This window comes from Varroa jacobsoni, unplaced genomic scaffold (genome assembly GCF_002532875.2).
Source record: "Varroa jacobsoni isolate VJ856 unplaced genomic scaffold, vjacob_1.0 scaffold_131, whole genome shotgun sequence".
NCBI lineage: Eukaryota > Metazoa > Arthropoda > Arachnida > Mesostigmata > Varroidae > Varroa > Varroa jacobsoni.
In genome coordinates, this window is record NW_019213033.1 from 46,775 (window position 1) to 74,653 (window position 27,879).

A 27,879-nucleotide genomic window follows, 5' to 3' on the forward strand; every position below is an offset into this window, starting at 1 on the left:
CTGGCAGAAAAATTTTCGTAAAATAAACATTTTGTTTCCGCACCCCAGTTAACATGTAAACTAAAGGCAAAGTCTATAATGTTGCTAACGATAGGATTACGGCAGGACACTCGAACCACTATCACAGAAGCTAATTATTAATAAAGGACATCGGTAACATGCTTGGTCAATTCTTACGTATTGGGGCTGACCGATATTCCTCAGTTTCCGGAAAGCATTATGCATAGAGAGTATTGTAGTGGAAAGACGCTGTGTTACAAAGATTTTTAACGTGGCACCTGCATTGTGGACCCTTTTCAACATTCGGTCAAATAACTGGCTATTTTTCTTACTGCAGCAAACTAATGCATCAGGACGTACAGAGCTAATCGTTTTTACGTCAGAGAACAATATTAACAGAAATAATCAACACAAACTATTCAACAAACATTGGGCGACGTGTGAGTAGTATTTTGAATTCATTTAGCATAGTGTTGAGGTAACTACAATTGGGTACTTTACATTCATCTGTGTTCGACTTAGAAAAGATATATTAATACTTTAGAGATATATACACTGATTGGACCTTTCAGGCGTTCCAACTGATATTCATTGCTGATCCATTAATAGTTCCATACAAAAAATATAGTATCGAAAATGTAAATACCACATTTTAAATATCAACTATAATTACCATTATCACTATAAGCTTGAGCTTTAGCTCGGTACTGTATTGTTGCACACAGTCTACAATCACTAATTACATGCCATCTATAACGTAACATTTAAAAGCATAGGGAAAAAGATCAACACACGTGATTCGCCGCTTATGGTTGCTACAGGCCGTTGTATGACTGCATGCTATAAAGCTGCAAATTACCATGGCGTATTGAGTCCCGTGGGAATGTTCCACAGAATGATAATACAAAACCTACATTTTATTTGTTTGGGAATTTACATATTTGAAGACATGAATGTTCCTACAAATGATTTTGTGCTCCTCAAGGTATCTTAAGCAAATGTATTACGCCAACACAAATCCACATTAATGTGCACACAATGAAAGCAGAACTGATGTGAGTCTGAAGTTAGAGAAAAAAAAAACTTTTTGTTTACGTTTTTACTTTGCTTCTCCCTATCACAGTCAACTTGCAAAGAATTGTGGAAAAGTTCATTAAATAACTCGCTAGCCTAATATGAGTTAGGCCGCCTTATTAGCAAATAATGTTTTGTGTGCATACAGGTTGACATCACTTGGATAAAGGGGCACTATTGCACTCGTTTTGGAAAGAAAGTTTTCTTGTTACTTACAAGCACCTTTAAACTGATTGTTAACAGTAGAAGATTTTTTTTAACCTGATCCATTTACACCGAGTAAAACGGAACTCTTTCTTAATCACAACCAACCTGCGCGCACTTAGTATATAGAATTAATATACTTTACCCGTGGCATTAATTACCGTGAAAAGCTGTTATGCATGTATAATTATGGATCTTGACCTCAAAGCTACACTTCGCCATTAATACAACTAACGTCTTTAAAGTACAGTTATCGGGCATGCGCTTCTGTATGCGACAATATTAATTCGAAGTAAGACGTGAGTTAGATCTATAAAGGAGGATGAAAATTACAACTAAGCACGTAACCCATAAACAAACAAGTCTTGGTATTAAATATTGACATCTAATTTTTATAAGGACCTGTAGTAAACAAGAGTCAGTAGGAATACAATACGAAAGTAAGCTTAAATATAGAAAATTTCTTTTAGTTATGTTTACTTACGATGCAACAACCAGGGAAAATCCCAGAGTGAGTTTGATATGACTTTCGTCAAACCTCTAGATACATAAGTGCTGTAAAGAATAGTGACTACCAAACGTCCGAATGTTAATCTTTCGGTCCATATTTACGAGTTCGTATTGAAACTAATAAACACGCCATTTGCATAAGATGTAGGAAGCGGTACAAGCCTTAGTGATCTGCACCGAGCTGAAATCGTGTTAGGAAAGGAATCTATATTGAATGATGGATATGGTACCAAAATATAATTAGGTTAAATCTTTACTGGCATGTAAAGCATAGGCAAAGCTTTAACTGATATTATAGCCGATAGCTAGGAACGGGAAGTTCTGCTATTTTAAATTTTATTCTATTTATAATACGTCAACGATATTCACGATTTTATCTGTATCTACAAAAGCCTTTCAGATGCTATAATTTACCACTATTATAAAGCTAATTGTATTTCAAGTAGTTCATAGCATGTGCACAGATGTCTGGTTACGCAAAAGTTACAGACTCGCTGACATACCTCCCTTCGTAGATTTTCACTTGCGAGAAATAAATTGGTGAGGTTTTGATCTTGATGTGCTGAATTCAATTGTAGGTGATGACACTTGTTCGGACCGTGTAGGAAAGAACGCTCGAACATCGCTTAACGATAATATAATTATGGGATAGCAATGGCAGCGAAAAGTGAAATAAATTTATAGGGAACAGGTGGATCTGTCTGACATGACTGTAAGTCCGACTTCCCGTCGTAAAAAAGGTTAGGCGTCACTTGACGAAAGAGGAAGGGATAATGACGGACCTAAAACAGCTAACAGTGACCAATGGCTTCTGCTGCCCTCGCCAGCAGACAAGCTCACAGTTTATATTTTTCATGGCTAGCTTGCTCTCTAAGTTTTTTAACCATGCCTGGACGTGTGCTGATAATGGCCACAATCGAAGGAATTTCCCAACAGCTAAGCTACGGCAAATATTGCGAAAAGCGATAACGATTATTCAAGCCAGTTTTTCATTGACACATACCATACAAATAACCAAAGGCCTGACCGAAAAGCATATCTGTTTATAATATACATGTCCTGAAAGTGGGCTTGCGTTTAACAGATATACGTTTCGATACGAATCTATATTTCAACAACGTCTATTAAACCAAAGCATTTGATGTGGCGGAGCTGAGATTCAATGATATGTCGAGAATATTACGCGCGGAACAAAGTCACAACCAGTAAGTTTCGAAAATGCTCTACTGGCTAGGTGCAGACAAACAAACATTACTAAGCCGGGTAGAAGATTGTTCATGCCAGCTATTGGTACCGATTCTAAGAGCTGAGGAGGCTGGACCGCAGAAACAAAAAAGAACCGATACTGTTTATCGACCGCACAGCCGTCAGCTATAGACGATTGTTACAACTGTCATAAACATTGCGGCAAAAAAACAGCAGTAGTAGCAGAAACAGCAATTATGATTGTAGCATAATGATCATTCGAAAGACGGGTGAATGAGTGAAAATAATTAAATACTGGTAGGATTCCTGGATCGGTATAGCAAAAGTAACGAACACTGAAATGAAATACCAATATTTACAGTATGCACTCAAACTGAAAGTGAGATGTATTCCAACGGACGACATTGTCTAGCTAAACCGCTCACGATCTTACATAGGCCAAATACAGAGATTCTAATTAATACCATAACACGCTACTAGCTGTCACCGTAAACCTGACAGAAATGTCGTCATGTCAGTCAAGAATTACAAGAAAATATCATAACCTTGTTACTGCTAATTAGCCAGTACATACACACACATCTTTGATAGTATACAAAATAAACGTCAACCTATATCATCTATCTGCAAGTTAGAATAGTTTCGTCTAGTTAGAATAGGTCAGTATAAAGGTTTACAAAATAGCAGGGTCAAAATGTGATGCTACAACTTTTTTATACAGGTACGATAAAAAACTTTTCCACTAAATCGTTGATGGATAATATCAAATCACGGTAATTTTTTTTTGTACCATCAGTGAAGTACTGGCTAATTAGCAGTAATAAAGTTAAAAAAAAAAGAAAACGCTATTATAATATCCTTTTTGATTCAGGTATGACCGGACGATTCAGTAATTTCATTTGACTATAATAAAAACCCTAGCTACCAATCGTTGGGCCTAAATCATCAATACCGTTTATAACATCAATCCAATGAGTGAATTTTGCCGAAGCTAACGGTGCATTCTTCGAGACTACATTTCTTGCCACTTTAAATCTATTATATTTCAGGTTACCGCTAAGGATTTAGATTTACTTCGCAATCAGCTTTTTAGAAGTTTCAGCAAACTCGTACAATGCTACTTCTCTACAACACTATCAATGTTACATCTGCTAATACTCTCGTACGACGAGTATCCTATTTTTCACTATCTGTTCAGCCTCTAGGTTCAGTCGTAAAAAGGTCCCTAGTAGTATAAGTGTTCCTAGAATATTAATACACTAATAGGCTAAATGAATACCTAAAACCGTTCAGCAATAATAATCCATAAAGATTCGAAGAAAACGTTCAAAATGTATCGTCTTTACGCCCTATTCACGTGGTCATTCATAGCCTTATGAATGTTGCCCGGATGATTCAGTAGGTCGTCAGGAAATGAGATTTTAGAATGCATTTTCGTACGATACGACAGCATGGTTCGCCTATAGATGTCCATTCTTGCTAAATATATTGCGTTGCTCGCCGTAAACAATTACAGTTATCAAAGTGCATCCTTTTGTTAATATAATGTTGAAAAAGTTTTAGATCAAATATCTAACATAAATGATATTTGTCCCTGTGTGTTGCGGATTATACACAAAAAAAGAAGGTTAATCTAGGCACAGAATACTTCTTCACATTACTCGAATTGCCTACGAATAGTGTATAGCTAAATGATATTACACCACAGATTGAACTGCCAGTTGCTAAATCAATATGAGTTGAGGGGTATCTGAAAAAGAAGACCATAACCAACTAAAATAACTTTACAGTATATGATGACCTATCCAACCAAGCCATAATTTTACTTTCAAAGCATGATAGATTCAGCCGGAAACCGCTCGCGTAGGCCACAGGAGTACCACAGAGGCCACCATACTGTTGCCTTTAGCCGCTCATTCTTAGACACCGGCAGTGTCATTGTAGTCAAACTACAGTCAACATAATTGCTACGCTGCGTTCGATACTACGTAGAATTCAACCCAACTACTATTTAATTCGTTGAAGTCTATGTAGTAATAGCCTGTGCTTTTGTCAGCGTTTTGTCGAGAAAGTCGCATAAAAACAAAACGTGCTCACATCTGCATTCGATACAGATATTACGTTTCCGGCCGCCATTCTCAATCTTGAAGCTTCGTGTTAGCCTGGGCCTTGACAGTTTGACACAATTGCAGAGAAATTCAGGGTTATCTATGAGATTGTTACACAAAGGGCCATAACTAGCCAACCACTGCAATCAACTAGTTACTGCTCTCAATATGTTTTGAAAATAATAGAATACTGGAGATCGACTGACCAACCATAAAGCACTTTCTCACATTCCTGATGCGGGTGTCGTCGTCATTCAGAATTCCGTACGAAAGTTTCATTTCGGCCAATCTCGTACATATGCACAGAAACGACTAATGTGTATGTTAAACGTGTGATTATGTTTGTATGATTGTACATCTGTACATCTTTCCTAAGAGATACAGGCGAATGCCAAAATAGCATATATCCTAATATAGTTCGTATAATGGGGTCCAAGAGTGGGATTCTTTCCTACTGATGCTGGTAGTGAAATATTTACCAAACTACTACTGTGCTAAGGTACTTCGCAGCCATGAATATTTAAACGAAACAGGTGTATTTAAAAAATTAAGTGATTATCAGTTTAGTGTAACTAGCTAATGACAATGCTTTTTCCTACCTAATATTTCCACGACTTCGAATTTTAAGTATCCTGAACTGCCGTATGACGTATAAGTTAATAATTTGGGCTATTCTATGAACTCATTCGTGGCCAAACCAAAAATCCCTAGTCTTTCGTATGCATATAGTGCCCCCAGATGACGAGCACCCCCCTCTGTTTTGTTAGGTGATAGCCCCCACATCTTCAATACTGGCAACGCAGACTAGATAGTACACAATGTCGCTTCTGAAAACCTTTTGACTAAACGAGATTAAAACGTCTCGTAAACCCGCACACGATGGGGTTCGGTTACCTGTAGATTATGTTCCTTCTATTATTATCAGTCTCATTACGGATAATATGATCCATAATATAATACGAAAGTTAACTGATAAACTACTAGGACCAAGATAAAAATTTTCAATCCTAATTGTCAAGATAACTTTTCTAATGTTCATACGTTTCGACAGTTATCGATGAACGAGCTTATACATTCGGCATATGCATGTATTCGTTTAACCAAGATGGGTTGATATAGTGCAACCAATCGCTTAGTTGGCCAACCCAAATTGAGAGAGATGGCTATCGATACGTACCTGATCCCTGTGCGATTCGCATGACGATGTTGCAGTAAAGGAATGGGTCAGTTAAAAATGGTTTGTATGATTACGGCTTATCTCTGCGGTAGCGCGTACCCTGTCACGTCACCGGCGATTGCCAATCGTTGACTCTCGTGGGTAGTCACCTGCTCAGGAGTCTCAAAAGGCGACGCTGCATTATTCGGTACCAGCTGGGCAGAGTAGCCTCTGTTGTGTTCACCAGCACTCGTTTGACTGACTGAGCAGTAATTCCTAACAGTGTTATTGGCTCCGTGGCTGACAATATCGTGATAGCAAGAACGATGACCACTAGTACGACGACAACGACCGCGAACTACCATTCTCTTCGATACACAGGTTAGTAGCTGAGCAGCTTTACGCCAGCTGGAGCCGTGTTAAGCGTACGATTCTACGCCATTGTACGTACAGGCACACAGACAGATACGCGGATAAGTTGCGTGATGTAGGGCGATCACAAAAAATTTTGTAACCTGTTGTCCGAACAATGGCCTACGTTGCATTGCTCGTCCGAACCGAAGATTGTAATTTAGTAGCTATTCCGTTCTAAGCCAAAAGTTCCGACCTCACACGTTAGGAGGCTAGCCGTGCAAACCTCTAAAAGGGTGAACGGGTATAAGAGCGACACCTACCACCACTGGCAGTTTGATACAAACGAACTCAATGGCGGCGATCACACGGCACGTCATAAGAACTGATAGCGTTCTCTGTTAGCGCTGACAGGATTGCTGTTGACGTCGATTTCGAAACAGCAGTTCTCCTCTGGCTGCTAAAAAAACTACCGTTGCTACTTCTACTACTGTTCCTTTCTAAAATCAACATCTCGAAGCGCCACTCGAATAAAATATCATTTTTCCAGCAACCAGAAACGACTAGCCGGCAATACCCAAAGCCGAAAAATCGAACACAGCTGTAGAGAGAACACAAGAGGGAGCTGTCAGTGAAAGCCGGGATAGATCGAGCAATGTGCCGTCGGAGAATGGGGAGGCGGGCAGCAGACAGATGATAGTGGAAAACGTCCAAGCAGAGGACACTCGGAGAGGCGTCGTCTGCTAGAAATCCTTAAATGAGGTTGGATGAATTGTTTATTTGTTAGGGACCGTACGATTAAGCGGCACGGAAGCTACTGAAAAACAGTTTAATATGTAGATTGACGAAATGTTTTGTTGTAGTGAGAAATAAAATTAATCAAAAAACAAAGGTCCTAAATAGCGTTGCTGTAGATGCTGGCATATGGTAACGTTTCCTCTCAAAGTGCCTTATTTGTAAACAATGATGTTCAGCGAGATCAGCGAGATGATGATGATCTTTCCCTACGGGTTAGTGATTGTGTCCTGGAACCATGCGCTTGAATTTACTCACACAGAGGTAGCTACGCTGCTTGATTCATGCCGGATTGTGAAGAGCAGTTTTGATGAAAACTATTTAACTCACAGTAATGTGTGCGTGTTCACACGGTAATCCATTTTTATATGGTACATAATTTTATCACATATGCATAATATTTATGCATATCAACAGATATGTAAAAATTGTTCTCGAAGATTTAATAAACTGGATCTTGTTGAATTGACAGATCGAAGAAGTGCAGGGTATGAGAAGCAATCGTCACTGATAAGAGGGAACCACCCGAGCAAAAATTGAAACAATCACTTTTATTATCATATTACAATCAGCTAATCAGTTGTTACAGTTTTTTTTCTCATAATTTTTGTCCTGTGTCCATACAATAAGATTAATGCCATTATTTTTTGTTTGTTTTTTCAGCTAAGCTTAAAAATATGGTCTACTTAAACAAAACTTATAAGAATTGTTTTACGGTTCAGAGCGTTTGCTATTACCGAAATTCGTAGTTAATCTTTATCTAAAATGTTTCTCGACAAGGTTTTCGTGCCTAGCGGTTGGTTCATTGCAAGCACTCCACAGAGTTTCCGTTACAAGGAGGTGTCGATCGATTACAATTAACACATAAGAGAGCTTTGCAAACACTCTAGAGATGTTCTGATGTACTGATTGTAAAATGCTTTCATTCAACTCTTATCTCTAACACCTGTCAGAAGTCAAGACTTGAAATAAATGAATATCGTGCCTTATTATATATAAGAACTAATGCTATTTGGATGAATAATTTGAATGAAATCTTTCATACATTACTGTGAGTCTTCTTCCGCTTGAAACCTAAAAAACCCTAAATTTAAACCTAAAAGACCCCTTCGGGCCTTTACCTCGAAAGTATGGCTTTCCGGGTTTTCACTTGGTGTAACGGTAAAAATGGCAATGTCACACCTATATTATGCAACGGGTTATGCTTCCAAGAGAGTAGGTATTGAGCGTTCGGTTTTGTGACAATCCATCTCCTAATCATAATATCTTATGAATTAGCACAGCAACTTTACGGACCTCAACAGCTTCATATTTTCGACTCATTTGACGATCCAGCGATAATATTTTTGGTTCATGCAGCAGACAACTGGACAGAGAATCTAGGTCTTAAATCCATCATAATTGCATATGCCCAATAGACTGAATATCAGTCATAGAGATGGCGTTTATCGCCGATAAATGAAATGTAATTATTTATCTATAATTTACTCAAAAACTGACAATAACAACAACAACAACAACAACAGGTATTTCACTTATTCGGTATTTGTAGACAATAATGAAATGGATTGTTTCAAGTTTTATAAAAATAAACATACATGATAATACTAGCAATATATAAAATACAAACACGTGTAAGCTAAGTCTCAACGTGGCAATGGGCGTATGTTGGCCAGAAATCTGTGCTAGAAGAAATGATGTTCCCGGATCGTAAAAGGTCACCTATCACCCTTTGTGATGGAACCACGCGACAAGCACTACTGCAGGTGCCAATTGCGTACTTGAGTGGGAAGTATGCCATATTTGGTCAGAGCCTAAATTTTGTCATCATTTGCGTGGACCATCGCAGTACTCATTTAACCTCCTCAGCCTCTGAGGAGACAAACAAGGGCAATGAATACCTGTTTGCTTGCATTCGGCTCGTCGAAACATAAGTGGTCTCTGGTCGTTGTCTTCGTGAGCGAAAAATCCTCATTTGAATAAATTCCCGTTTCCTTTCCGCCAGAGGCGACCGAATCGAATGCTATCTCTGGACAAAGCTTCGGCACTGGAAATTACTGTCATTTACTTTTTCGTATAAACATTCCAATCAATATTCGTCTACTGTTTTTCAATTTGGTCCGTTTACTTTTATTACAATGAAGTCGACTTTTGCTTTTCTATTCTGTTTGCTACACATGTATGGGCTTCTTTTTAGTTAACATGTACTCGTACCCATAAAGATCCTTGAGTCACTGGTTCCTACACTTTCTGGCCTTTGTAAATCTTTAAGAAACTTCTTCTCTGACTGGTGTTTAACAGATACAGATCAGCCGATTAATATGGTTTTAGAAGGACGTGATTTCGTGTTTTGGTGCAGGGCTGGCATCACATCACGGCGTCTCGCGACCAATGGTTTGCCAGCATCGCTCGTTCACGCAGGTTGACCGCAGCCACGAAACGCGGATGACCGACAACGAATTGCTGGCGCTGATCGACACCCTGCAAAAAAAACAACTATAAAATAACGATAAAGGGAGTGTAGCTGTCGTTTTGAGTGTTGGCCATCTTTCTTTTGGCCACCAGTAACATCGTGCGCGCCGTCACATCTCGCTTTTCCTTCTACCCTCTCACCTTCTTATAATTATATATGTGGTTTTGTCTCGTAACCTCGAAGCTGCGCAATAAAATAAGGAAAAAAAGGAAACTGCTGGTCGACCGGTGCTGCAACCGTGACTCTGAGCAGACGCTACGCTTCGCAGTGGCTGTCGAAAACATGCACTCTACTCGGTGCTACGGATCCTCTTCCCGGTATTTCTGGCCGTGTAACAAGCTTCCCAACGACTAACAGAAGCACCACGGCCAGCATCAAGTGGCATTACGATCGCGATCACCGCAGCCGCTACAGCGTGGATACTATATATTAGCAATACACCGAGACCGAATGGATATGCGAACGTCAACTTCCTAGCCTTACTTCTCAACTAGGCTGCTCCCTTCCGACCAACTTCATCCACATGTATACGAATATACGTTGAACGTCATCAGGGTGTGACCGGACGACGAAGATCGACACGAATGTATGTACAGCACATGCTACTAGTTGTAGGTGTACCGATATAAGGGTGAAAAAGAAAATGCGGATACTCGCATCTAGTCTAGTACGACTGTGTGTACAAAAAACGTTGGTGAGGCCTGGTGTATCTGCTGGTCAGTCTGGTTGACTTGTAGCAGCTCCGCCGACTATATTGCTACAACTAATTGCTTTGTCAAGGTCGGTTCTGCCCGACCGAGTACAGCCGAAACGGGCTATTCTGCTTGAGCTCAACTTTTTCTGCTTTCATTGCCTGCGAAGCTGGTACTACGAGCGCGTAACTATTCGTTGCACACGAGGTTCGTTTGCCAACTTCGCAATAAGGTACTCATACTTGAATGTGTTCCTACCGCAAAGTTATACTAAAAAAGAGAAGAGAAAAAGCTGGTTGTTTATAGTGCAAGTAATATGGACGGCATAAAGCTAACCGATTGGTGGTTTGTTTACATTGCTGGTAATAGGTCAAGGAGCTAAATCGTGCAACTTCGAACTGTGCGATAAGAAAAGCGTACGTTTATCAGTAGTTTCCTTGATATTTAATAAACAACAGAAGATATGAGGAGCTGGCGATAACTTAAAACATTTTTTAATCCAGTAACAAATTCATATCTATCGAATCACATTTCGAGCGTACAGATATGTACGGTAATAATAAATCGATTAGAGTATGACGGCAACTTGAAAAGACGCTAACAATTTTACAGGTTTCTCTTTAAAAATTTACCCTATTTCACCTGATACTTAATATAGCTAAGGGCGCTACCGTGTCAACCGTATCACATAGCCGGATTGTCGTGTGACTGTGATAAAAATGTGCTTTTGTGACTAAAATTTGGCTGTGTTATCGTCCATGGATACGTACATCATGCTCAGTAAGCCGACGGCCCTTGATCAGTTTATATCACATTCATTGACAAATCGGCTTCGTTAACCGTTAACCGTCCGTATATTTACTCAATAAACAACTGTGTATTGTTAGACGATCGACCCTCGATATTTTATTGACTGAAAATTGTTCATGTAACCAATAAAAATTGAAATGACGATAAGTAGAGGTCGACAGAGTAAATTATACTGAACAGTGTTACTTGATATATTAATAATAAATCCAGTTATGCTGAATAAGTGCCTTATACTGAGACGATGTACAACTGCTGATAGGTGTGTTACCGCCGGACGACCCTCCTTTAGAGATCTACAACGACACCGGACATGACGAAATCGATTAAATGATGATTAAAGAAAAAAGAACTTTGTGCCCCAGGACAAAAGTCCACTAAAACAATATAAGATCGATCGGAGAGAAAGCTCGAGTTGAGTCCATTTTCGGAAAGACTCTATTGAATCTTTCCGAAAATGGACTCAAAGTGTGCACTAGGCAGATCGCTGTGTGACAACGTGGATAAGAAAATAGAATCGCCAGGGAGCAGTCGATTGAGCACGGGTTAATTAGAAGGAAATCCATATTAGCAGTATACAATCACAGGCCATTTCTGTTCAAAGTTTTGTGTACTATGGGTATTCAACTCATTGCAGGGCATAGACCTTAGAACACGATGGCTGCTAACTGTAGCATATTTTTTTAAAAGTACTATGAATATAATAAACGGTTATATCTAAAAGCTCTAAAAATGACGTTGTGGTCGAGAGAGATTTGAGTAGTAACAAAATTAATCCTGCAGACAGTGACTAATCTTAGTGTCGATAATGGTAAGCACATATTGGTAAGTACTGATGATAGCAATAATGTACAGTAACAGCAGCAGCAGTAACAACAATAACCACTTATAGGGCAGATGTAATAGCGACAAGAAGACAACTATTCATTCTTTTTAGAATTAGCACTATACAGAGCAGAAAGACAACAGCAGTTACAATCACGACAGCTATTTCAACATCGTTGGTTGTAGAAGTAGGAGCTGTAGCAGTTGTAGCAGATGAATTTCCACAAGGCCATGCCAAGAGGGGCCAGGGGTCGTCTGGTTTCTCATCACTGAGGTCTCTCAATAAAGATCCGTAATTTTTCCCTTTCCCTTTGCGCTCGCATTGCTCTTCGAGAGTTCTTCGAAGCGACGTGAGAAGCCCGCCGTCCGCCCGACGGATCGCCGTTTCTGGTTTGGTTGGCTTTACCAGCAACCTGCGGTCCGCGGGCCACTATTTGCTACAGTTGGCAACACCTCGATGCGCAAGGTAGGTGCTAACGGCGCTGCTGGGGCCGAACGGCAGAACGAGAAGCACTAGTTGGTGGTGAGCAGTATGTGAAAGGGAAGCGAAAGGGGAGGACCAGACGATTCTCTCTATGCAGCGGTAGCGGCTCTGGTCGCCGCTGCATTGAAACTGCGTGGCACAGCATAAAGGCAATAGCAACATCAGAGAACGAGATTTTAGCAAAATTTATCAAATCGTTGAACATGCAATTTATCAAGGAAAGCCTGTGTGCCTAAAGGAACGAAACATTTTGCTAAATTACGCGGGCAAGTCGCGCGCATTTGCGGACTTTCGCTGAAACTCCGTTCGCCTAGGTCTAAATGGGTAAGGGTTGTGACGTCACCATCGTAAGCCTTACCGAGGGTTATTTAGGGCGAGCTGTGAGCCGACGTTGGACATTGCAGACTAGACGCCCTTGGAGTGAACCGAGAAGAGCATATCACTGTACGACTGCTACGACGAACGCGGAAGGCAAAACTTCGAAACGACGAGAAAACCGTGCTGTGAGTAGCTACTGTGAAGTGATTACGTATCGGTTAATTACTCCGAGAAGGCGCGTTGTGACAAACAAAGGTCCAGAAAGGAGCGTGCGCTTTTCGTCTTCTTCTTCGTGAAACTGAGTGTTTGTGAAAATGGTGCTTTTAAGTAGTAAAAAAGAGACTTGCGTTAGAAGCCCTTTTAGTGTGAATCAAGGTTCGCGTGCGCCATCGGCTATGGGAGCTAGTTCGTTCGAGTCTGCAGCGTCGGATCGCGCTATTCTGGGGACGTTGGCAGGACATTATTGCGTCTCGTTGGGCGCGGGGCCTCTGTGGTGCTCCTGATGTCCCCCATACGCTGAGCAAATGGTCGGCCAATGCCAACCCGTCGGGTGAACAGTGTGTGGGGAGCGCGAAGTCGCACCCGACCGGGGCCATCATCGGCGGTCCACTGGGATGTCACCTGCCCGATAATGCAGGGGCGCTTAGGTCTGCCTTTAACTCGATGGTGGGCACTGGTGAGAAGGAAAACGACGGAGGAGTAGTAGCTAGTGTTGTTGGTTTAGGAAGTGGTAGCGGGCCTGTGTGGATCACATTCCAGGTTCGTGACTCTATGCCCCTGTGGGAGGCGGTCCTAGCTGGACAAAATCTCGTGCTCACTGTGCCCGATGAGGGTCTGCCCGAAGGCACGAAGCAAGCTATCACCGAGCTCTTGGAGTTTGCCGAAGAACAGCTTCACGCGAAGACTGTCGTCGTGTCGCTAAAAAAGGAACGAAGCGATCGTACGACCATCATCCGTACACTTATGTACCTCGGCTTCGAGTCGCTCGCCCCCGGTAACACGCTTGTCCCAGCAGAGATGCAGGATCCTCAGCTGTACTTCATGGCATACACCATCTAAGTGCTACTGAGCAATCCATTTATTCATTGTGAAGATCTGTGTAAATCGTAGCAGCAACAAGGAAACAGCTAATATAAAAAAAGCAGCAAATATAGTTGAGATGGAATAATGATGATAAGTATAAGAAAAAAAAGAGGGAAAAATTAAATGAATGAACTATGCTAATAATGCTAAACCGTATCTCGAAACTGTATCTCCACATCGCTATCATTAGTAGCAGATACATCCATCCAGTGTAAACAACGACAGTACGAAAATACAAGAAACCTTCGTATCGTATCATTAACAGCGAGAAGCAGTTCGTTGCGTATGCAAGTCAAAACGCAAAAAACAGCCAAGGCCTGACAGAAATCTGAAAGTACAGAGCGAACAGTGATACGATAGTGACTTCTACAGAGACATTAATGAAAGCAGCAACAATAAAAAACAACAACTACGTTCTTTCCAGTAATCTACCAATAGACATTTCTACCAGTAGAACTGTAGCATATCTTCTAACGTGTCGTTACGGAAGGCCGTCATTTTGCAGGACGGGACAAAACGAGTTGTCCTTCTGTTGTGCGGTGTAACCTTGTGCAGGTGACAACTGCCGAACGAAAGCGTGCATCCTAAATCAGCCTGATTAACTATACCACTACTTGCTGCACATACTTCGAGTGTCCTAGTGAGCTAGTAAATAAAGCAGATACCATTAAGGCAAAGCAGCGGTAAGCTTGTTAGTGATTCAACAACAGATAACGGATAGAAGCTGCAGAAGAAAAGCGAGAAAACGACAGTCGACCACAACATTGAAATTGTATCGAAACAGCATTAAGGACACTAGCATCTCACATACATATAACTATCCTTCGTATATTCTCCTTATACTAATAACCCACACACTTATATAAACATATACAAAGTGCATCTCCATATATAATGTTTCCATTCGTTGCGTATAATACTTTGTGATGCGTTCTATTGCTGCTGGCGTTATCGCTGATGAGAACGCACTTAGGCGGAACGCGTTAAGGAAAAAGACGCTGTCGCGTAATAATACTAAGCGTAATTGAGCCAACGCCACGGGTATCATCATTATTACCCGACGTGGTTCAGGCAACTCGGCCGACCTAAGCGACTTAAACCTCAACAACAACCTGTCACATAATTACATATAGAAATCTGTGCTCATATACACAGACGACTAATATCTTATAACAGAGGCATATTTGATTGATGGAGAACGTTGATAACAATAATTACGATGGTAATGAAATGATCATGATAAACTACTAATAATGATATGATACTGAAATAATGTAAGTAAAGGGCGCTGCACGGAGATAAAAATGCAAAGTGATAAAATATAATGGAAATTGAATACCAATTATAATAGAAATATTATAACAGTTCTATTATCTAATAAATATAAAACAAAGATCCACTTTCGATACACAGGAATTGAACAGGAATTGAACAGGGAAAAATTATTGAGTACAGTGGCGACAGATAAAAACATTTTTTGAAAAACACTACAAACATTTTGCTTTGCAGCAAGAAAGTAACGGAAAACGAAAATGAAGTAATCAAAACCGGAACGTAACGCGCAATTAATCCCGTTATCATAAGAACAGAAAACCACCATAAAATAAAATACCATATTGTTAATGGTAAATTGTATAAAGATGAACAATGTGTAGGAAGAAATGGTAAATTTTTGAAAAACTGTTTAAAAAATCGCCTAAATAAAAATGAAAAAAAGCCAACGAATGAATGTCCATAATGAATGTCATCTGTGTGTCATTATTTCTCTTGTCATATGATAATTAGGCGCAATAGGACGTTATGTAATAGAATAGATGGTGTATACAAGGCGTGCGGCGCTTTCGAATTCGTCTGCACCTTTGTATCAATTATAATTTAAACGTGTTATCGTCATTTATAAACCTGTTCGTATTGAATGAAATGGAAGAAAGGAAGACCGATATAAAGCATTTATTGAATGCAAAGAAAAGCGCTCCTCTTTGGAAATTATTTTTTATTCTGGTTGTATTACGGCGATGTTATTAGAATAGCGCTTGATATGCAATTGGGTTCTCCCGTTAATATCGCTCATGATAATATGGAAAAGTAAATTGATTTTCACAAATATTAGGTCTTTTTGGTATAAAACGTAGCGTAGTGAACTCGTAACTTTTAGTGCTTTCTTCTTCCTTCTTTTCTTTTCAATGAAACTACGCACCCTTATTATCCACGACCTTGTGCCATTCTGATGGGAACTTGTTGCTTTGCTGCATAAAACTTCGAAGGACGTTATGCTGATATTTCAATAATTCTCAAAACTTAAAGTTGAAACGACTGAACAAATTCACCTTAATCCTTCTCCTTTTCGAAATTTCGAGATTAAAAAAATGCTTGTCTGTCAGGGCAATGTCTGGGGAGTATCGCATGATATACACCCTCGTGTATATATAACTCGTGCATTTTTTCCACGGTGATCCTCGAACTACATTAGACTGCCAACTAGATGCTTCGAGATTTTACAGCCGAACCTATGTTTGGGGTGATGTCTCTCCGATTCAATTGCGTTGATAGAGTAATCTGCCCGTCCACAGTTATCGAAGGGGATCCATCACAAGTCTCAATGTGATCCAAGAATGGGTTAATGTCTTAATACGAAAGCAAAATAAGGAAAACATTTCTACGTCTGTCTTTGATACTCGCTTGCATCATGCGTTGCTCATTTGTTGATTTTATTTAGCTAACCAAGGTCGACAAGCGCGCTAACATCCGTGCACATTGAGGTGGGTCAGCTCTCGCCATAGTTCACAGCGTTTGGCCATTCATTTTCGAGTTAGAAATTCCTTTCCCTAGATTTTTTCGAACAGGGTGGTTCTAGAACCTGCATTGAATATCTGGTTTACACGACGAGCCATCCTCGTCGCTATAGTGCCAAAGTAGAATTCACATTTATAAACCAATCAAGTTTCTGATTTTTCATAGCCTAATCAATTGACCTGCTAGAAGTTTGAGTGAACAGCCTCCGGTTCCAAGTACATCTCAAATATGGAAAAAAATTGCAGAGTGCCGCATCGCTTGCTATGAAATAGTATCATTTTGAATTGTGCCATTAACTTTATCCCGTTTTTCACTAGAGGTAGGAAGATAGTAGAAGAACAAGTGTGCACGTGATAGGCCGTGAGCTTTGATTTTTGTCGAACGCTTTTGGTCGGTAGTTCTTTGCTACATCCAGGTGTCACTGGGTTGAAAACCTTAGCTTGTTTTATACTGATGAAGAAGTGTTCAAGTAAACCAGTACACTCGAATATTCGGGTGAAATGTCCCGATGCTAATATATACATATGTCTATTTACAGTTTATAACTCTGAATTATGTTTTTGCCTGTTGGAATAGAAACGCGCAACACTAGCCGTAAGATTAACTGCTGTAACTATACTATTAGCCGGCATATGGGTACACGGACCAACTCCTTTCTAGGAAAGGACTATTCCTCGGCATCGCTGTTCTGACATCGACGATATTGAGCGCGCAGGATGTTATATATTGCCTCCTACTCCACTGGGTTCAATAGCTAGGAACAAACAAATGCGGCTATCGTTTTGCCACACTGGTTAGCTAAAGAAGGAGAGAACATTCGCTAAACGTTACCAAAATAACGTTTTTCTTTCCGTCGTATATATTCTTCTTGATGTATTACTGTATAATAAAACGTCTGATGAATAACATTAAATACAAAAACCTAATATGGAGATGTTAGCATAAATAGGTTTGCATAAATGGGTGAGCTATATCCTTTTGTACAACGTATAGAGTACTATACCGTACTGTAATTTTTGCCATTTTGCACTTTTATTTGTTTTCTCGCATATTTCTTTATAATTTATACTCTAGCTACGTTCTTGAGTGGTTCAATATTCGGGGATTATTATATCTTTCTTTGCGCTGCGGCTTTGTCTGTTGTTGACTGTTGATTGTCGGTCGCCGGGTCGAGCGACCCTTGTTGGTGAATTTCCGTTAGCTAATGCTTTGTCTGCTTGTCCATAGCCAGCCACAACGGGTGATTCGACGATGTTGAACTTTTGCGTAGTGTGGCGTAGCGTGAGGCGCGCTCGCCATTCGTTCCCTCGTCTTTCGTTGTAAACGTCGCGCTGTCCGTTCCCTAACGTACTCGATGCTGTCGGCGCCCTGGCAGCCGCTTAGTCAGAGCTCTCTAAGCACCGTACAACTGTGGCTCGCCTTCTGGCGTCTCATCCAGGAGATTGCAACGGGCTGATGGTATTGCAGTTGACGTTGAGGTTGACGCCGGTGTTGATTACGGCTGACGGCAACGGCAACCAGCTGACCAATCTGTATCTGCCAGTGAAGCTAGCTGCTCGCCAGACAGTCCAAAAAGTATGCAGATTTAAGAGCATTATAGTATAATGTAGCTAATCAATTCACCAGTATGCGAACAGTTACCTCGTACCTGAGCGGAGCTAGCGCTGTTGTTGTTGCTGAGGCTTATCTAACTCCTTTTCCTATTTCCACTACCTCTTATTTTCGCTCTCGTCGCCATCACTATCAACATCACCATAATCTGAACCTTTCCTACGGTCAGTAGTCGGAATTCGGCGAACGAATGGGTTGAGAGTGGACACGCTTAATAGCTAAAAAAACGGTAGCAGAAGTTTGTTCCATAACCGTACAAAATGGGCTGTAATAGTGTCTGAAACGGTGGCTGAACGGCTATGCATAGTTAGACAAGAAACGACGACGACGACAAGTAATACGTAGAAAACGAAGACAGACGAGTATGGCACGATCATGGCAATCCTATGATCATAGCGTGCCTTGCAGCTTTGTCGCTATTGAGAACAGTTTAATTGTCGGACACATTTATCTTTACAACTCGTTTCAGATGCTCTGAATTGTTCGTCAGATAAAGTCATTTAGTAACGATCATTGAACGTTATGACTATATCGAACATAGCTGGTCAGGAAGCAGTGAATGGCTCGACTTACGCCTACTCTTTAACCTCGTTTACGAGGCTCAAAAATGATGGAACTTTAAAGTAAGTTCTGGTTACGGACGAATTTCTGCAAGACCTGATTTTCGATGTGATCGCTCACCATCGTGTTATAGCAGGAAAGATAAAATTGATACTTTTTGTGGGTTCTTGTGAAAACTAGTAATTTAACATCTGAATGACAAAACATTTGTTCTTTTCAACAGAACAGTCGTTCGTATTACATAATGGGTCTAACATAGAGTGGTTGCATACGTAAGCTAGTGGAGCATTTATCAAACAGACACATTGTGACGGTGTAGTTATCTTGTCAGAAACGTTTAAGAGAATCGCTGCTCATAGGGCACTCAATAAGGAGCATGTCTTTGACGTCTGCCACTAAACCACGACCTCAGCTGGGCAGGATGATCAAATGTTCAAACCATCCATAAGTCGTTATAATGGCTTGTATCCTTTTATATGGTAACAGAAATAGGCGGTCTAATAGGAAGGGTAGGCTATAAATATCCTGAAAAGTTTTCATGCAGCAGAGCGTAAGTTATGCTGCCGTTAGGGTCCAACTAAGTTTTTGTCGCCGACAGTCCTTAGTCCGGTGGCGGGTAGCTTAACTGCTAACGAGCCTTCCTCAATTAAAAGGAAACATTTGTAGCAAAAATCAATTGTATCTTGTTCGGAACAGTCGAATTTTTACGCGCAAAAAAAAACGTCTAAATACTGCTATATTTATCATCGAAGTTAGCGTACGCAACAAGATTTGAGCGAAGAACTTGTTTATTCTATGCTCTTTACTTTTTCTGGCGAGGATTAACATATTACTTAAAGTTGTATATACCATACAACGCCTTGTTGTCATTTCTTACATTACGGTAGTGCATTTTGACCGAGCACGTTTCGTAGCTGAGATATTAATAAGACAAATGTTCAAGCAAAACCCTGGCTATTTATAATAAATATTATCTAATGAAAATTGTAGCGAGAACTGAGGCAAAATTAGAGTGAAAAATAAAATTGACAGCACACAATTGGGGCTTTACTTCTATATTATATATATAGGATAAACGTTGAATGTAAAGCTTGATTAAAATTATTACGATCTAAATGATGCCATTATAAAAAAAAAAACTGCAAATTCAAAAGGTACTGTATAACCACACTGTTTCCATACGCAAAAGATTAGATAAATTCATGGATATTTGCCGTGCCTGTTAATACTGCAATACTTCACCGCATAGTTACCAGTTTTTTCTTTACTAGAAATAAATATATATTATGTGTTTATATATCTTGCGTTATAAACCGAGTGAAGCAAAAGAAACTTGAAGATCTACATTTTACATCATATATATTGTAAAAGGCAATGTGTGAGCTCCCGGAAGCAGTACAATATCTTCGGAATAGCTGTTGCCAAATTTGCGTTGCCAGATAACAGGATAAACGAGCGACGATGACCCTACAGCAAGATTAAATTGGCTTAATTAAACAATTAAATGAAGTAGGCCTTCAGTCACGTTTTACGGTCACTTCTTTTAGGCATACTACATCTTCTATTGCTGGTTATAAGCTACTGACTGAACGTTAGTAATTCTACGATTCGCAGGAACTTCTTGCCTGTTGACACAATTTTTACGAGTTATTTCACGTTTTTCTGAAAAAACTACGCATGAAGCTTGTAATTGATCTTTTTTTTAAGCAACTTGAGTAAGCCGATGTGTTTTGTATATCTCTGACGATTCAGAGACAATCGAATAGTTACTTTATGATCATTGATTCCTTTATAAAAATAGTACAGCATTGATTGGTACATCAACTGCATCGTACTCGAATTTCCTCTTTTATGTACGTGTAAACTAATATACATTCCTATTGACGTTGGAATTGTTAGTGGAAGGATACGATCCCCCACAGCGCTTCCCAAAAAAACACAGTGACACCTGTGTTTTGTTGGGGGTCTGGACAGCAGCTACTACTACCGACGGCTATTGTACAAGGAAACGTTTACATGCAATGACGTCAAATTAAAAAGCCTGATACCGTAACCCTGTCCCTTCGACGCCAACCATTTTGGTGCCGTGAAGCTGGCCTCTCTACCACGATACTGTCAGGAAGCTTACGTTTGTCCATTCTCAGCTTTTGTACATACGCCAACTGTTGTTGCAGCTGGAGTTTCTATAGTTATACGTTTCAGTAGATATTTTTATTATAATATTACATCTACTAATTAAGAATATTTTTTCACGACTTAAGGCTATTTATAATATGGGTTAAAAGCAATTATTGCGTTTTACTCTTAGACAATTTGATTTCATAATAATTAGAAATTTGCGCCAATATGCATTTGATCAAATTTAAAGTATACTAATATTTTCATAAGGAAAACACGTTTAGGTAGTTGCATTAGCACCTGTACAATTTCAGAGTTTTTAGCCATTGCAAATCTGTAGAATTTAATGTATTTCGCAGAAAATAGAGCGAAGTCTGTTGATTGGTCCACCATGAGAAACTCTCCTACCCTTTATTTGTTTACGCATGCTGATACGTTTCGCAGCTACCCTATTTGGCGACTTTTGGTCCATGTATCGTTCTCTAAAAGGTCAATGGGAAGCTCCTGTGTGGTTTGTAGTCTATTTTAGACAAACAAGACATCCAATCGAAATTATTCTGCGTACTAATCTACCAATGGGTACGGGTATTAGTTTAGTAGAGCAGCTCAAAAATCTCACGTTTGGATTATACCTTTCACTGCAAATCCACTATATACGAGTTGGCGTGTTAGCATATAACAAAGAAGGGCATTATTTATTCTAGCTTGTCGAAACAGTGATAAGGATTAAGGACAAATTTAAGTGAAATTTAGTTCAATAGACATAAATAGTATTATAGCTAGGACCAAAATTCCAATTTCCCTAACACAGTCGGCAGATAGGCCCATCTGTTTACAGGAACAAGCCTGTCTGCCAGGCTTCTTTCTAAAAAAAACTAGTTGGCCGATCATTGTTGTAGACATCGCGTTAGTTGGTGGTAAAGTTAAATGTTGTCAGATTTAAGCTATTTGAGTTCAGTATTCACGCGAAGGGAGATAAGAAAAATCGCAACCTGATGCTGGCCAATGGCCACTGGCCATTTTGTTCGTTTATTTTATTGATGTCAGTTATATGTCTTTATTTTTGTGCCGTCGTGAATAATGTAATCCATGCGGTTCACTGTGACAAACGTGTGTGCAACTAGAGATTTTTAACAGATACTCATAGAAGCGCACACTAAATTGAGCTGATGATGATGTTTTTACTTAGAAAAAAACATAAATGTGTAACGTATAGATAAAGAAAAAGTCTTTTAAATGCAAAAAATTGCCTGTTCGAGTTTCATATTGGTAAAAGCCCAGTTGTTGGTGAATACGAACTCGCTAATAGAAAGCATGAATGAATAGTCGGTACCTAACGCAGAAGCTTCGATTAGATTTAGGGCAGTCTCAGATGGTCCTTCAAAAGTCTAAAACTATCATTCAAAACCGACACATATATATATATATATATATAGCATGGGGCATTCAAGCTCGGATAAACTTTGGCAGGCTATTTGTCCCAGTGGGCCTGCCTTCAATAGCTGTTCCTAGTACCGGGAGACGGAAAACTCATCATGATAAGAGGCAGCATGCCATTTTCAATATTTAATCAGGAATCAATTATTCTCCAATGTCATTACGTGGGACGATTCTCAACGAGAGTATAAACTTTTCAATGGCCAAAGCTAATAGTATGCATTATTGGATGTTTTTATGCGACGTCTAAAAAATGTGAAAAGGATTTCCAGGAATCACACTAGGAGATAAAGGACTCAAAATTTATCGGCATCGCTCAAAACGCCATTTTTAATACAGTTGGATGGCCGCTATTAAAACATTTTTTTTCGCAGAGAAAAAAACAGTTAAAAAACGACAAATTATTAATTGAAAATGTAATTGCAGCTAATGACGGTTGTATTGAATGAACAATGCCGCCGGGAATGACATTGATAGCACATGCTGAAAAATCACTCTCAGACGTATATTTTTGCTTAGATACAGTCTTAAACAGGACTTAGATACCCCCCTCTTGTATATATGTACATATATATATATACATGTGTGTGTATAACGTACCATTAAGCTAGTAATATAAGGTTATTTTAATCGGTGAATCTTGCTTTGTTTTGCGGAGTGGCATCAAGCATTTAAGAGGGTTATTTATAATTTGCTTAGGTAATATCTGAATTTGTTTATTGCTCTTCTTTTCTGATTGTTTACTTAGGAAGGTGTTCTGTGCTGTCGGTGGAAAATGTTTGTCATTTTTACCAAAGTGATTCACCGTTGTTCGTATACGCCACACTTATACCTCGTTGTTCTCTAAAAGATTTTCTAACAGAAAAAAGGTACGAGTCCTATATTTGTACCGCTATTGGGTTCGGTCGGTTCGTTTTATTTGTTTCAATTTAACATCTACTGAACAGTAACCTGTAAGGACTATCGAGAGCTAACAGCTTATGTGCGTTCCCTAATATTATATATAAGATTGCATACAGAGGGAAAACAATGGTTTGAAATAGGGTTGTCCCAATGAAAACTAAGTGTATCATATTGTTCAAGATAGAATCAATTCGATATGAACTGAGATCAGCAGCAGCATCACAAGTTAAGGTCAACAGACACAGCATTTCTATATAACGTGCTGCGAATTATTAATACGACCCTGGAAAGCTACGATTTTATGCGTCGAGATAAAATCAACAGTAGGACGATCTCCTTCGTTTTTGAGCGTCCTTCTATAAATACATAACAAAAAAAAAAAAAAAAAAAAAATATTCAATCAGCGCAGAATTCACCGAGAGACAAAGATTGACTCGACAAGAACCGGATGCGTCTAAATAAGAGCACAAAGTTCGGCGTAGAATAATTTTGCAATTAAATACCGTTGTTCTCTGTGGCTCTACGAATGATCGGAACAACTTTAAGTATACTGAAGATTTGCACACAACTTATCATGTCGAGAGGATGAAAAAGGTAATAATCATAGCGAGCTATCGTTTCTTTGTCGAAGTCGTTTGAGTTTGTTAGAGTGCAGCGCCAAGATCTCTCCTGCTATCGGGATATCGCAGACGACGTGTAAATCAGCGCGCATGAGCAAAATAAATGTATCATTGTTATTGGTGGAACATCTCTGTGAACCGTTGTTACTTGAAGTGCGCCCACAGCTGCATCTCCCAGCTCTGAACCTCTGATGCAGACAACTCGAACGGCACTTGTGTTCCTGACAACCGTTTACTTTGGTCAAATAAATAACTTCAAGCTGTAGTATTCAACATACACATTTCTGGACTCATTCTATTAGGGTAGAATTTTTTTTAATATTATCGTTGCTATTAAAAAAAAAACGGCATAATTTGTTTGCGGATAGATAACATGTGCCGAGCTTAACTCGTTCACGAAGCTCGATCGTCGTGCTCTGAACGTTTGAAATTTTCCATCGTCGTATTGTCCGACATAAAAAACTTAAGACTTAAATAGCTCTATTACAATAGTCATTTCGAGCTCGTCTGGAATCAATACGATGAGAAGATATCGGTGTTGACTCCAAACGGCTTCCACGTGAAAAATGGGATCTTGCGATAAAAGTTTTTGTTTCGACTTGTTTTATTTAAATTTGCAATGTTTATTTTAGGGTGGGTAGTTTGGCTTTAGAGGTATTTTTGGTGAATAAAAGTTGTGCACTATTTTACACTAATTTTATTCTAACAAATTTACGTAAATAATTTTGCGCTTTGATTATTATAAGTAGGTGGCGTATACGTAAATGAAGAAAGGGCAGGAAGCGTGCTTGCTTAGATGCCGTCAAAATGCAACTACGCAAAATAGAAGACGAGCCCAGCTAAGTTTGCGTCACTGGATTATTTGACGATCTCACGTCATTTGAGATACCTTATCGCAAGAAACTTTAGGACATTTTCTACCAGCTCGTCCTTTGCTTCCTCCTGTAACCAAAAATTAGCTAAGAATCGTATGGAGCGTTTGGTAACGGCTCAGCAAACGCGCACATATTTACGCACCTGTTTCGCCAAAAAATTTGCCAACTCTGCTCACAACCATGAACATGGTATTTCAACTAAATAATGAGTTGAGTCACCAGAAGAGATATCAAAAATCATATTAATACCGCTGTAAAACCGCGTTCAACGTTTTGGTATTTGTAAAGAGCAGATGAATGGTGCTAATCCTTGGAATCATTGATCGAAGATTAAATTGCCGCGCTAAAGCTCTGTTTCAGGATGTCAAAGGAGCTGACCGTAGGAAGTTAGAATAGGACTACAACAGCAGTTGAATGCTTCCGATAATGCATAGTGTCTCTAGCTCATCGTGGGGACAATACAATTAGTTTAGCCTCGCTTAATTCGCATCTTCTAGAAACTTGAATGATTGTTTCTGGAGCAATTGTATGACAAAGTTCAACGAGGAAAAGCTTCTGAAGTCTCCGAATCAATCGGGCTCGTATAGAGATTCTCTCTGCCTATATCTCCGTGATAGCCTTGCGTGCGAATCTAAGCCAGACGTTGTGTATTTCAGGTTCGAGCGCGAGCATAAACACAATTCGTTTGACGCTCGAAACCGCCTGTCTGATGTCTAGCGGCAACACCGGACGTAGAACTCGAAACACAGAGAGATCCTGTTTATATCTCGGTGTCTCAATAGCTGTCGAGCTTCGGCTAACTGTGTACGCATAACAGATTACCGCCATTACGCAGCTCACTATAATGCCTTCACTTCGATGAGATATCGACGATGTCATGTACGACTGTAATCTATTTCATAAGTGTTCATCAAAACAAAGGCAGAAGTCTAGATCAAATGGATATATTAAAATTATATGCTTTAAATAAGGTTGACTTTGAATCTAACAGGAGTATTATACACAAAGCATTAGGGAACATTATAGAAATGCCATTCTGTGTCGGCGAATGAATAAAATTTATTAAATAATACGGTTAATTGCAAAACGACAAATTCTATGTAGACTCATGATAGACCTAATTTGTCGTCAGACGATGTTCAGAAGATCACACTAATACAGATTTCTACATTAAAAGATTTACTTGTCTGTGACTAATTTTTTTTTGCAAAGCTTCAATACAAACTGACAAAATCGGTGGCAATAGCTATCTGGTTTTTGTTCTTGCAAACAAAATATATATTTACTTAAATATATATTAAATATATATTTACTTCTAAATAACATATGTAAGGTGAGGGAATCATCCAGAAAGTAATTCCCTTTCTCAGTTACGGCGATTGTAGTGGGTACTGTTGGGCTGAAAACGGCTGACAGATGGACTAGTTAACGGTGACTGGCATCTAACCTCGCTCGAATATCTCTGAAACCGGGTTCTTCTGTGAAAAACTGGAAAATAGGATAAGTACGTGGTGTTGAAGTGGTAGACATTACTAGTTTCGTACAAGCAACAAACAACCGATATACTCTATTTATTTATACGTAGCTCCAGTTAGGTCACACGAGCAATTTGCACCGGCCATAAATGGAGACAATAAAGAACTATCTAAGCAATGGTTTATTTGTATTCTGTGCTTTTCTCGTTCTCCATTTATGTCCATCTGACGGACAGTCACTCCAGGCGATCCTTACTCAAGCACGCAAGGTTTAGATTGACCTCTTGCATAAATCTATTCATTGTTGTAATCCTAAGACAAGTTCAAGTCACTGATGTAGAACAATGATTTCTAACTGGTAAAAACTTGGTTTCAGATCAAAATAACTATTTTTGTTTATATATATATATATATATATATATATATATATATATATATATAAACAAAAATAGTGCCAGCAGTGACTGGCAGATCAATAGATCAACTTATCGTCTTGTGCGAAAATCAAGTTCTCTAGAATAATATAAAGCAGTTTTAATATTTTTTATCGAGTTAAGTGTTATTGATTTCTATTTGGAGAATTGCTTCGACAAGGCAGATGGTGGTACGAAGGTTGATGAGAGCCAGCTGTTTAAAGCAATATTTAACTAAGACGGTACTGCACGTTAAAGTAAGAAAAAATAGGTTTAAAGTACACACCCAGAATATATAGGTTTTGGGAACTGAATGCAATAGACAAATTCTGAATATAGTCTTTCTGACAGAAGTTTATACTTTTACTAATTCACGCGAATCCTGTGGCATATATTTGAAATAAAGTATGTCTTAAGTTTCGCTGTTTTTCTGAAAACATGAATTTGTTGAAGTGTTTTTTTTCTAGGATTCTTGATGCATAATACTTGGTATAGTTAACATGTTTTAAGCGATTTAAATATAAGGTTTAATATTATTATAAGATTTTGTTTCGTATAAAAGCACATTTAATATTCAATATTATATAATTGATTGTGGCATTCACTCCGAGTGCCTATTATTATTATTAGTCTCTACTCAAAATTTGCCTGATATTTACAGACGAATGTGTGGGGATCCATCAGTAACCTAGCACGATTTTTTAACACCCCAAAGCGGTATTATCTAATAATATACGTGAGTCATATAGCGGGATGCGAATGTTTGAAAATAACTGAACATGATGCATTAGAAATGTATTCTCTAATGGCAAGTCCTTTAAAGGAAAAATGTGAGTCTCACCAGGCTGATAAGCCTGCTTGCAAAAGCTGCGACTTCAAATTCAGAAGAAGTTGTGATGGCTTTCATATATATTCACTATGGACCTAAAAAAAAATAGGATGTTCAATAAGTAATTCTGGGGTCGCTAACGGCATTATGTATTAGAC

The 27,879-nt window shown here is 39.2% G+C and overlaps 2 protein-coding genes and 1 long non-coding RNA gene across 7 annotated transcripts in view; 2 read left to right on the top strand and 1 right to left on the bottom strand.

Moving 5' to 3' along the window:
* The window catches only part of LOC111268031 (UDP-glucose 4-epimerase), an 11,909-nt gene extending 4,743 nt beyond the window's left edge, over positions 1-7,166 (bottom strand). The window contains exon 1 of one of the 3 annotated variants that reach the window (XM_022846721.2): positions 6,280-7,166. In XM_022846721.2, the coding sequence (XP_022702456.1) occupies positions 6,280-6,301 (22 nt within the window). In that variant the 5' untranslated portion in view covers positions 6,302-7,166. Of the gene's footprint in view, positions 1-1,762; positions 1,782-2,291; positions 2,597-6,279 lie in introns of those variants that run through there. The other 2 variants (XM_022846728.2, XM_022846737.2) reach the window with 2 other exon arrangements.
* Positions 6,531-27,335, top strand: LOC147753887 (uncharacterized). Of its 3 annotated transcripts, none has more exons than XR_015314063.1 (2): positions 6,531-6,639; positions 25,661-27,335. It is a non-coding gene; the product is annotated as an uncharacterized LOC147753887 (long non-coding RNA). The 3 variants fall into 3 exon arrangements; XR_015314062.1 differs by lacking the exon at positions 25,661-27,335 and adding an exon at positions 7,160-9,695 and having other exon boundaries at positions 6,550-6,639; XR_015314059.1 differs by lacking the exon at positions 25,661-27,335 and adding an exon at positions 9,764-12,109 and having other exon boundaries at positions 6,559-6,639.
* Positions 13,054-15,833, top strand: Oda (Ornithine decarboxylase antizyme). Its single transcript, XM_022846772.2, has one exon. The coding sequence runs from the start codon at positions 13,667-13,669 to the stop codon at positions 14,060-14,062; it is 396 nt and encodes a 131-aa protein (XP_022702507.1). The 5' UTR covers positions 13,054-13,666; the 3' UTR covers positions 14,063-15,833.
* Positions 27,336-27,879: the final 544 nt, after the last annotated feature.